General features: G+C 45.6%; 1 protein-coding gene across 1 annotated transcript in view; it reads right to left on the reverse strand.

The window, feature by feature from the left end:
- Nucleotides 1-9021, reverse strand: part of TMTC1 (transmembrane O-mannosyltransferase targeting cadherins 1) — a 175791-nt gene extending 166770 nt beyond the window's left edge. The window contains exon 1 of the mRNA XM_084647478.1: nt 8537-9021. Coding sequence (XP_084503604.1) covers nt 8537-8907 — 371 coding nt within the window. The 5' untranslated portion in view covers nt 8908-9021. The remainder of the gene's footprint in view (nt 1-8536) is intronic.
- Between the last annotated feature and the right edge of the window lie 3348 nt (nt 9022-12369).

Here is a 12369-nt window from a genome sequence, read left to right on the forward strand (position 1 = left end):
AGGGTTAAAACAAAAGACAGATCCTTGGAGTCCTCTGAAATTAACTTCCAGTTGAAATTAGGGGCTCTCCACCCCCAGCTTAATGGAAAGAAGCACCTGGAAACCCCCAATCAACAGTAGCATACAGGTGTCTGAGGGTTTCTCTCTGACTTAGCCAATTGTAGACTGGCCTTCAACTGAGAAACCTTTGATTTCATGTCATACTTCCATAGATTTTTTTTAAGCTAGGAAAGAACATTAGGGTCTAAGAGTCTGACCATCCTGCACATCACAAGCCAGAGAACCTGACTCAGCAGAATTCCTACATCAAGACTATAACTTCTATGGTTGAGCTAAAGCATATATTTTAGAAAGATAGCTCCCCAACCCTGGCTTCTCCTTGGCTGAGCTCTGTAAGGGGACTCCAATAAGGAAGCGGTGTCTTCGGGCCAACCAGATCCTCTCCATTTTTCCTCATCAGCCAAGGAACGTGTCCCCTAATGGCATTCCAATGATGATAAGCTGCATGGAGTAAGTGACCCCCACCCCCAGGGAAGGGAACAGGCATTATACAACCACCACCAAAGGAAAATAGCCCTTTTCAGATTAGGCTATTTAGCTGTATAGAACCTATAGGTAAATTTAAGATGATAAAAAACAAGGGTCCCCCAGGCTGCTGCCACATGCAGAAGGGAGCACATCTGGAGAGAGGATACACAGAAAGAGTACCACAACCATGGTATCATCCCTCCCACCCTGCAGAAGACCTTGTATAGGATCTCTGTGATCACCTGTCCCTGGGGCTCTGGAGTAGAGCAGCTCATCTGGCAAAGCTCTGACTAATTCTTCTCCCCTCTTGAAGAAATACATAGGAGAACTCACTGGAAGTTACTGACAATATACGGCTTGATCCTTCACCACTGAAGTCAATGGGTGCTTTGCCAGTCTACTAAATGGAAGCAGAATCACAGCTAAAGACTGCAATAGTTTACATGGCTACCCATTCTGCAATTCGAAGGAGGTTCAAAGGTGACTGTCAGGTGGGGGATTATGCCATCCAGGTACTGGTGAACAGCAGTTCAAGAACAAAGGGCCTCCAGGAGATTGGGGGTGGGGGGTCAATCCACAAGTATGAGGAGGTGTAACTGCTAGAATCTTCTATGGGGGAAATGGCCACCCACCCCATCCCTAATGGGAGAACTCACTGGAAAATTCATGAGTAGGAACTCTCCAGTGTGGGTATTCCCTCACCAAGGAGACCTGAGCTCCAAGATAATTCCATGCTGAAGCAGAGACTCTGGCCTCAACTCATCCCTTTGTGTCTAAGTATTGCATCATATATAGTTCATAGCATCACACACTGCTCAGAAACCATGGCCAAACCCATGTACAGAAGGAAAAGAAAAAAGCATTTAATTTTGAAATTCCTTGATTTGTTAGTGTAATAAGATCTGTTCAAGAACATCATTAGAGACGGTGTATCCCTTTGGTTTGGGGACAGTTTCAAAAGGATCCCTTATCATGTAAGTGAGCCTTGTAAGTTACAGCTCACCATGTTACTGTATGGTGTAGGATGGACCTTTGTCCTTATGGCCCTGTCGAGCTGAATAGGTAAGAGCACAGTCTAGCCCTCAGGAAAAGGTATTCTTTCCCATGCAGAATGATGAAGGCACATGAATCCTACTGTTCATCTCCTTCCTTCATGGGGAAAAACAGAAAAATCTGCATAGCCCTCTACTTGCTCATAACTTTTGACCTCAGTGTTCAGCCTTGATCGCCATGAAACATTCCAAAGTTAAATAGAATTCAGCAGATTAGCTTTTTTTGACACAGAACTAATAGGACTACTCATGCCATGAGAGTGACTTAAAAATGGAATTTGTTTGAGAAAACTCAAAGTTAGTTTTGTCATATATAAGCACTAACACCACTTGGCACTTACATAGTGCTTTTTAATCCATTTAGACACACAAGTACCCACTCCACTTTTTCTTTTTTATAAAACTCTCATGATTTAAAGATATTGTAAACCATAATTGGAGAGTGTGTGTTTTTCTGGACCTTGTTATTTTCCCTGGACAGCTTGTGTTTAGTTTAATCTGTTTTATTATTTTCAACAGACTGACAAAAATACAACACTGTATGAAGTAGAAATGCATAGCAGAATGATGATCATTTGTTACAGCAAATAATTCCTAATGAAAATTCTCAGTTATAGGATCCCAAAGTTCATTACAAATCTTGGAGAGACGGAGATTTAGATGCAGGCTTTTATATATTTCTACAAATTAATGTAATGGGAGGCCAACTGAGCAATTAAGCTTTTTCTGGTTTTCCATTTTCTTTACATTTTCACATAAATCATGAAATTATATCTGAAAATGCCAACGAGGCATGCTACTGCAAGATTTCACTATACTATAAAGTGGAACCTGTTGAGTGAACTCTATGAATGCATCTACCATATACTAAAAAAAAGTGTGCACCTGTATGCCAACAGTGGTCCAGCTGCACCAATGCTAACAACTGTTAAAAAGTGTTAACTAGACAGGGTTCAAATATTTTCCTCCAGCATGCCATGAAAACCCACAGTAACCAAAAAATGCCCAAGCCCTACTAGCATATACACTGTGGCCAGCACTGATGCAGTTGCACTATTGTTGGAAGACAGATATCCTTTTTCTAGTGTAGAACACTCTGTACTAGTAATTCCTTAGTGCTATTCTACTTTGAGTGTAGTGGAGTGTAAGCCCCAAAGGGCTTCTTCACCACCACATTTTCAGCCTTTCATAACTGGAGGCCGCCACTGATCCTCTTCGAATGTAACACCTACCATATACCAGACAGGTACTGAAATTTGTACTCCAATGGAAACAACACTTTCCCCTTCACCTCTGCTCTGTTTTAGGGAAGAACAACAGAAGTTTCTACTAAGCTATGGAGGTATGGTTCATCAGGAGTGACAAATATGAATGTGCAAATATTTCTGGGTCTTCACAGACAAAAACAACAGAAACTTTGGACGGTTTTTGACATTCACCAAACTAATGCAACCAACATTCACATGGTTTCAAGTTTTGACTTCACATAGTGGCCTAGCAATTAAAAAAACTGACCCATTGTGGCAATGTACAAATTGACAATACAGTAGAACACTTTATAGAAGTGTTGAACTATGAAGAAGGCGGCAACACCACACATCATCAGAAGCTACCTCTAAAATTTTTCTTAAATAAGATCAAAACCACAACAAATGGCTGTGGACATTTATGTATAGCAAAGTAGATGCTTTCCAGCCCCATCAGGCTACTTGTCTACTCACTTGAAAGAAGATCAGGATCAAAACATGTTCAAAGGACACAATCACAGTGATCAGTCATCAGCAACAGCACTAGTGAAGATTACACTGGAGTTATTCTGCACGATCAGTGGTAGACTTCAAACCAGATTAATGTTAGAATTTTTAATTGAATTTGAAATAACTTATTACATAATCTTTCAGCTCTGACGTCCAGTCTCAGCTTGGTGGTGAGAGTGTAACAAGTGAGAGCCAGACAAACTAAAAGGGGGGAAAAGAAGCCTTGGCATAACAGTCCAAAACACAGGAGGCCGAATGCAAAGAAATGCCATTAGACAATCACGCCACCAATCATAATTCATTTTAATGTACTCAGAAAGCATTGACAGGGCTCCTCCAGCTGGGAGGAAAGATTGGTCCAAAGCTGAGCCTCCTAAGGAAAGGAAGGAAGAAGGAAATAAATGAAGACAGCACCAAATATCTGCTACTAAATATTAAACACTCCACTCTGGTTCACTTTCCTCTCATAACACAAGAGCTAGGGGTCACCAACTTAGTTCCCTTTAAGCTGTGTGGTCATGCAGCAGCCTGAACCCACCCAGACGGGACCTGCTGTGGCCAGGGAAGGGGCGACCCTCCCACATCCCCAACTCAGCCCCGGACCTGCCACAGCCAGGGGAGGGGCGCCTATCCCACGGCCCCAACCCCAGAGCTGCCACTGCAGGGAAAGGCACCTCTCCCCGCCAGTCCAGGTGCTGCTGTGAGGAGAGAGATCTGGGGGGAATCCTCTTTCCCCACCGTAGCCCCAGAGCACCCTCCTGCACCTCAAACCCCTCATCCACAGCCCTGCCCCAGAGCCTGTACCCCCAGCCAGAGCCCTCACCCCCCACACACACACTCCGAACCCCTTAGCCCCACCCCCACCACATGAATTTTGTTATGTGCACTGATATGAAGGTAATGTGTCACACATCACCTACATATTGGTGCACATAACAAAATTCATTCCGCACATGGGTGAGAAAAATTAGAGGGAACACTGGTCACCAAATTAGATTAAAAGGCAGCAGGTTTAAAACAAACAAAGGGAAGTATTTCTTCACACAATGCACAGTCAATCTGTGGAACTCTTTAACAAAGGATTTTATGAAGGCCAAGATTATAACAAAGTTCAAAAAAGAACTAGATAAATAATGGAGGATAGGTCCATCAATGGCTATTAGCCAGGATGGGCAGGGATGGTGTCCCTAGCCTCTGTTTGCCAGAAGCTGGGAATGAGTGACAGGGGATGGATCACTTGATGATTACCTGTTCTGTTCATTCCCTCTGGGATCCTGGCATCGACCATGATCGGAAGACAGGATACTGGGCTAGATGGACCTTTGGGCTGACTCAGAATGGACGTTCTTAAATAGATATGTATTTGGTGAACAACAGTTTAAAATGTGCATCCGTTTCAGGTCTTGTATAATAAGTTTCAGTACAGAAACTGATTTTTATGGTCAAATTAAAAACATCCGAAATAGACACAGACACAAAAAAATGCACCCAGTGTGTGAATATTTTACTTTTAGCTCAAGGTTCTAATAATCTAGGCCATTCAACTTTCCTCTCATTGTTCATATTGAGAGCACACACAGAATAAATTATATCCATATGTATTTATTAATCTGTAACTTAACTGTATTCTGAAATTAAAGATTTTTATTTTAAAATCTTTTATTTTAGTCTTTCTGAACTTGTTTGACATTTTTAACTGCTTGGTTTTGTGTTAAGGACTCTCCTTTTAAAATTCTTCTAATGGATGCGGGGGGGGGGGGTTTCAAGCAAAATAATTTTCAGAACATGGTAGTCGCTGTCATAGACTTCGTTCCAGTGTCAATTCAAAGTCTATAGGGCATCCTGAATTGTTCCTCTTGATTTCATAGCTACAAAAAGGCATGGCTATTAAAGGATGAAAAAGAAAGAGAATAAAATGTCCTTGGTATATTATGATAAGAGTTGCAGATATAATCCCAAAAAATTTCTTTTGAACCTTGCTATAACATAATCCAAAATCCATAGGGTCTCTGAATTGTGTGCACAGAACAAATAGAACAAATTCCATGGTTGGAAATATAACTTTATTCCAGAGGAGAATAACGAATGGTGCCTCACACAGGGTCTGGCTACTGTTAAAACCCCTTGATCTTCACTTAGACAACATAGTGTGGCTGAATAGATAGCTCAGCCATTACATTCCAACTTCAATCTAATCTGCAAATACACACAATGCACCATTTTCTTAAGCATCCTAAGTGCTCTCATCTCTGGAAAGTGTATTGGGATGCTGTTTTCATTTCCATTTTGCTAAAAAGGTCCATTTCTATCAAGCATTTTATTGCCAGTAGGGCAAATCCACCCCTTGCTCCAGAGGAAAAGTGTGCCTCTACGCAGTGGAACCAGTGATGTTCTGCAGAGCAAGGGGGAGACTGGATGTTTATGCAGGGAGCATGCATTCCACACTTGGAGTGGAGTACCACTTAGTGAGAGTCCCGTATGCACAGTTTTCAGGAAGTGGGGCCAGATGACCCACTTCTGCTCAGATCCCGTCAACCTCCTCTTCCCCTACTGCTGGCAATGGTGGGGGGGAGGGGGACCACAAAGGTCCCACAGAGGCTACTTAGGCCTTTGAGTTGAATTAGTCTTCACTCTGCAGTCAGAGTATCAAAGAAGTAAAATGATTCCTTCCCAATCCAACAACCAGCCCAGGTACCGATCAAATTAAAACTGTATAGTAAACACTTTGAAATGAATATACTTCAGTATCAAATCCTGCAAACAAAACTAGTCCAACTAACTGCCAAAAGAACTACCTGCATAGCTAAATCAAGCATGATTTCATCCTAAATATGTTTTAAATTAAACAGTATAAGCAAATGCTGGTTCAGATTCAAAGAAAAAAATGCATACTGAAACATTTCATTTCAGGTACTTTGTTAAAGTTCAAAAGCACTTCACTAATTATCTCATATAATTTAGGCCCTATGCTGCCATCAGATCCTTGTATGCTGATCCTGCCACCAAAGAAGTCAATGGGGATCCATGTAGAAATGGTTTTGCCTATGCAAAGCCAGTGCGCCTCTTCAAGGCAGGGTTCTTATCTTCAGACCTGCCTGTAAAACACCAAGAACACTCCCAGCTTTTTATAAATAAAAATAAGAAATTTTTGTATTCATTAATGGGTCTCAGTTTATATTAAGGTTCCATTTTCAGCCAATTCATGCAGATTTTTTATAAATGATTATTTGATCCTGTAATTATTTGTTAGAGTCCAACAGGTCAACAAATTGATTATAACCATGTATAATACCTTCCACTTATGTGCTTATAGCCATCGATAGCACATACTGCTTATGTCTGAACATGCTTATAAATTATTTATAAACAAAACCTTAAAGTGTGACCCATAAGTCTTCTAATAGCAATACTGAAAGTTCATGACCCTCAATTTTAAAATGCATTTTGTTTACTACAATATATCAAATATTTTATATTATCAAGGGTTTCATCAAAACACAGTAAAAAAAGGAGTAAGATAACCAGAAGGACATGAATTACATGCACTATACTAACTCCATCTGCTATCCTTTTTAAAAAGTGGGGCAGCTTTCCCTTCCAGATTAGCGGGGCACAACTGTCAGTTACTTTCCAGCTGCTGCCCAACTTGTCTTCTTTCTTTTGTAACAGAAAACGTTCCCTGCCTATTCTGCATGTCATGCATAAGGGCCATCTAATGCAGAATAGCTGTCTGAGTCTAAAGTCAGTGACTGAGGTGAGAGCTGCAGCTGTCAGACAGTAAGAAATGTAGTAGTATATTTAAGGCAGACCCTAGAAGTATGGTTCTTTTAAAAAGTGTTGCTAATATATTTCTCTCAGAAGTGTAGCTGAAAGTGATCAGTAGACAAAGGTTAAGTCCCTGTTCTTTCTGCAGAAAAGGAGATTTCAAAAAGGCACTAGAGTTGGCTTGGTTTCTTTAAAGGGAGGGTTGAACAGGAATTAGAACATTTAAATGACAGGTTTCAGAGTAGCAGCCGTGTTAGTCCATATTCGCAAAAAGGAAAGGAGTACTTGTGCGCACCTTAGAGACTAACGAATTTGTGCCACAAGTACTCCTTTTCTTTTAACATTTAAATGACCATTTCAGAGACAAAGCACTTCCTAAACGTTTTTCTTCTATCCTTCTTGAATGATCACAAAGCCAACCAACAAGGAATAACCGGTGGGGGGTTGCAGATGCTGTGGACCCAGCAAGCCACATAGCTTTTGCAGGAACTTCAGGGTTTCTTGGCAGGTGCACCAGACAGCTGTTCCCCTAGAGCTGCCTGCCTTTCGGAGAGAACGAGTCCCCTCCCCACAGACAGATTCTGATGCCAACCCAGCGTTTCCCCCTCTCAGCGCTCCCCAGTCGGACTGGAGAAGCCAGAGCCCCGGGCACAACCTGAGGCAGCGGCCCCGGTGCTGACGCGAAGGCAGCCCGCTAGGCTCCTCTCTCCCCACCCCACCGGGGTCTGCACTGCTCGCGAGTTCCCTTCAGAAACGCTGACTCACGAAGCTCGCCTCCCAGCCCCAAACATGCCCGGGCCAGGGCGGGCAGCTCTGGTGCCCCAGAACCCCGCCTCGCCCTCTGCCCCACGGGGCACGGCGGGCTTCGACCGTCCCGCGCCCTCGGGCCAGCCAGCGCCGTGGGGAGCACTGCACCCAGGAGGGGCACGCACAGTCCGCGGCTCGCTCGCTGGGGTGCAAGCCCCGAAAAGCCCTTCGCTTCCTCCTCCACCACCCAGTGCGGACCCACAGGCGCCCCCGCGCTGGCCCACCCGCCAAGTAACCTCCCCTTCCCCCTATATACCCCCTTTCCCCCCCCCCACACACACACGGGGAAACCCGCCAGTTGGGTGCAGCCACCAGCCCTCCCTCCACTCGGGGCGCCCTGGCGGCTGCACCCCGCGAGTCGCCGGGGGATGCGCGGCTAACCCGCCTGCTCCCATCCCGCTGGCGCCGCCAGGGCTAAGGCCGCCGCACTCCGCGTTCTCACAGCCCCCAGGGTTAACCCCGGGCGCGCCTCTGCCCACCCCCTAGCCCGGGGCTGGCCGGGAGCGGGCCACGGCTCCACAGGGCTCCCTCGCGCGCCCCGGGAGCCAGCAGGAGGCGCCAGGCTGCAGCTGGGCACGGGCGCGCCGGGAGGGCGCAGTGGCCGCCCGGCCGGGCCGGGGCACTTACTTGAAGGTGAGGACGCAGAGGGGGCGGTAGGACTTGTGGCTGGTGTTCTCGGCCATGCCCTTGCCCCAGAAGTCGTTGGCGAAGACGCCCGCCCAGGGGGCCGCCGCCCGCACGTCCGGGTTGTTGACGATCGCCCACACGTCGTCGTGCACGAACTCGCCCCGCAGAGAGCTGCCGTAGCACAGGGCGCACAGCCCGGCCAGCAGCAGCGCCGCGGCCAGGGAGCTGCCGGAGCCGGGCCGGGCTGGAGCGGCGGCGGCGGCGGCGGCAGCAGCAGCCCCGGCTGCGGGGACAGGAGAAGAAGAAGGCGGGGACGGCGGCTGCAGCGGCGCTCGGTCCCGGCTCCCGCCGCTGGCGGAGGCTGTCACCATCCTGCTGGGCGGGCTCCTCGCGGGCGCGGGGCATCCTCCTCCTGCCGGGCGCGGGCGGACAGCGCAGCTAGCATGGTGCCGCCGGGGCAGGCAGGAGCCCGAGCCGCTGCTGGCTGCTCGCGCTCTGCCGCGGCTCCGCCTGCCCCGCTGCAAATAAACAGCCGCCGCCTCCTCCCTCCCCCCGTCCCAGCACGCATGCTCCTTGCTGCGCTCCCCCCAGCCCGCCACCTGAGTTCTCCGGGGAGCGGCTGCCGGGGGGGGGGGGGCCGGCCTCAGCTGCCCGCTGGATGCCCCCCTCTCCGGGGCGGGGGGAAAGCAGCGGCAGCCTGCCAAGGAAAAGCAGCAGCCGCCTCAGCCCGCCTGCCCTGCGTGGGGAGGGAGACAACGTTTGAGCTCCCCAAACAGTGCTCTGTACAGCACCTTCCTATCCTTACCCCCATTTTATTGATGGGGAAACGGAGACACGGCCCGGGGCAGGCACCATGGTCACGCAGCAAATCAGCGGAACTGGGACTAGAACCTGCCTCAGATACGTCCCGGTCCCATCCCCTAACCTTCAGATATGCTGCCCCCTTCTTGATCTTTTTACCACTTTACCCAGCTCTATAAGGTTCTTCTCCCGTGCCCCTCCCTGGGCAGAGCACAGCACTGTCTGGATATCAGCTTCCGCAGCTGGCCTGTTCCTGTCTCCCTTAAACCAAACAGGCTGGAAGATACATGAGAGGGTGGAGGTATCAAAAGGCAAGGCATGCTTCAATTATCTAACCTTTTCAGCACCTGGGACAAGAACAGAGCCCAGGAGATTGAAACCTGTAAGGTAACATGTCAAATGTGAGATCCCACCATTCTCCCTCCCTATTGGCTATCATAAAATATTAGGTTCTTCTGTATAATTACACAAGCCAGCTCAGCAACACAGTAACTGGTACAATGAGATAGGGCCAATGAGTTTTGTGTTTCAACATCCATCATTTTTAAAGGCCCACTTACATTGGGGCATACTTGAATTCACACTTTTCAATATCAGGAGCCTCTTCCTCCTCTGCTGCTGAGGTCCTTTCTTTCTGTCATGACTATGCCATGTTGTATCCCAGCCTGGGATAAGCCTCATTTTCTGTGAATTGGATTTCTTCTAATTTCTCCTGACTAAAGAACAACAACATACAAAAGCTCCTCCTAGACAGGTATTTGCATTGTGACATCATCTGCCTTTTAAGGAATTCCACCATAGTTTCTTGTGGGCAGATGGATGATCTTCTGTTGTGATGGCTTCTAGCATATGGAACTTGCTTTCTCTGGACATCTGCTTCAGCCCATCCCTCTGAACATAAGAATGGTCATACTGGGTCAGACCAGTGGTCCATCGAGCCCAGTATCCTGTCTTCTGACAGTAGCCAGTAGATGGTTCAGAGGGAATGAATAAAACAGAACAATTACTGAGTGATCCATCCCCTGTTGTTCAGCCCCAACTTCTGCAGTTGTAGGTTTAGAGACATCCAGAGCATAGGGTTGCATCCCTGACCATCCCAGCTCATAGCCATTGATGGATTTATCCTTCATGAACTTAGCTAATTCTTTGTCAAACCCAGTTACACTTTTGGCCTTCACAACATCCCATGGCAACAATTCCACAGATTGAATGTGTGTTGTGTGAAAAAGTACTTCCTTATGTGTGTTTTAAATCTGATGCCTATTTATTTCATTGTGACCCCAGTTCTTGTGGTACGTAACGGGATGAATCATACTTCCTTATTCATTTCCTCTACACCATTCATAATTTTATAGACTTCTATATCCTTCCCCTCTCCCCTACTTAGTCATATCTTTCTAAGATGAACAGTCCCAGCCTTCTTAACCTCTCCTCCTATAGAAGTTGTTCCATACCTTTAATCGTTGTTACCCTTCTCTGTGCTTTTGCCAGTTCTAATATATCTTTCTTTGAGATAGCGTGACTAGTGCTGCATTCAAATTATAGATATACCCTGAATTTATATAGTGGCATTATGAAATTTTCTGTCTTATCTATCCCTTTCTAAAGGTCCTAAGATGGTTAGCTTCTTTGACTGTTGGTGCACATTGATGTTTTCAGAGAACTATCCACACTGACTGCAAGATCTCTTTGCGTGGTAACAGCTAAATTAGACCACATCATTCTGTATGTATAGTTGGGATTATGTTTTCCAACATGTATTGCTTTGCTCTTATCAACATTGAATTTCATTTACCATTTGTTGCCCAGTCACCCACTTTTGTAACTCTTTGCAGTCAGCTTTGTACTTAGAATATCAGGGTTGGAAGGGACCTCAGGAGGTCATCTAGTCCAACCTCCTGCTCAAAGCAGGACCAATCCCCAAGTAAATCATCCCAGCCAGGGCTGTCAAGCCTGACCTTAAAAAACTTCTAAGGAAGAAAAATTATCTTGAGTAATTTTCTATCTGCAGATTTTGCCATCTCACTCTTAACCCCCTTTTCCAGATCATTTATGAATACATTATACAGATCCTTAGGGACCCCACTATTTACTTCTCTCCACTGTAAGCTGACCATTTATTCCTACCCTTTGTTGCCTATCTTTTAACCAGTTACTGATCCCACGACTGCTTACTTTCCTTAAGAGCCTTTGATGTGGGACCTTGTGAAAGACTTTGTGAAAGTCTATGTACATGCTATCAACTGGATCACCCTTGTCCATATGCTTGTTGACACCCCCAAATAATTCTAGTAGATTGGTGAGGCATACATTCCCTTTACAAAAGCCATGTTGATTCTTCCCCAACTTATTGTTTTTATCTAGGTCTCTGATAATTCTGTTATTTACTGCCATTTTTGCCAATTTGCCTGGGACTGAAGTTAGACTTATGGGCCTGTGATTGGCAGAATGGCCTCTGGACTCTCTTAAAAAAATCAGCATTATATTAGCTATCCTCCAGGCATCCGGTACAGAGGCTGATTTAAGCTACACGTTGCAGAATTATTAACTGTGGTATGTCATTTCATATTTGAGTTCCTTCAGAACACTTGGGTGAATGCCATCTGGTCACAGTGACATATTACTACTTATCAGTTTGTTCCAAAGCCACCTCTCTTGACAAAATCTCATCTATTTCAAAAATCATCTAAAAACACTCCTGCCATATTTTTTTAATTGTCATCCTATAGAACATATGCACTCTTTCAATAGACCAGTGATATGCTGACAATATTTTAAGATGGGGTCCTATTAAAATTCTCCCACTTAGCCTCGGAGACAGACACACACAAGGCAAAAGACTAAGTAATATATTAATTTGTTTTCTGATTTAACCAAAAGCACCTTTCCTATCACCAAACAATCAGGGAATACCAGGTGGCAAAACAAAGTTAAATATGTCCATTGCATGCATTTAATTTAAGTTTTGGTTATTGAAAAACATACGACTATACCACAGCATTCAATCTATATTATTTGAAATGTGTGTGGAC

Source organism: Lepidochelys olivacea (genome assembly GCF_965140295.1).
Source record: "Lepidochelys olivacea isolate rLepOli2 genome assembly, chromosome: 1".
In the NCBI taxonomy this organism is placed as follows: domain Eukaryota; kingdom Metazoa; phylum Chordata; order Testudines; family Cheloniidae; genus Lepidochelys; species Lepidochelys olivacea.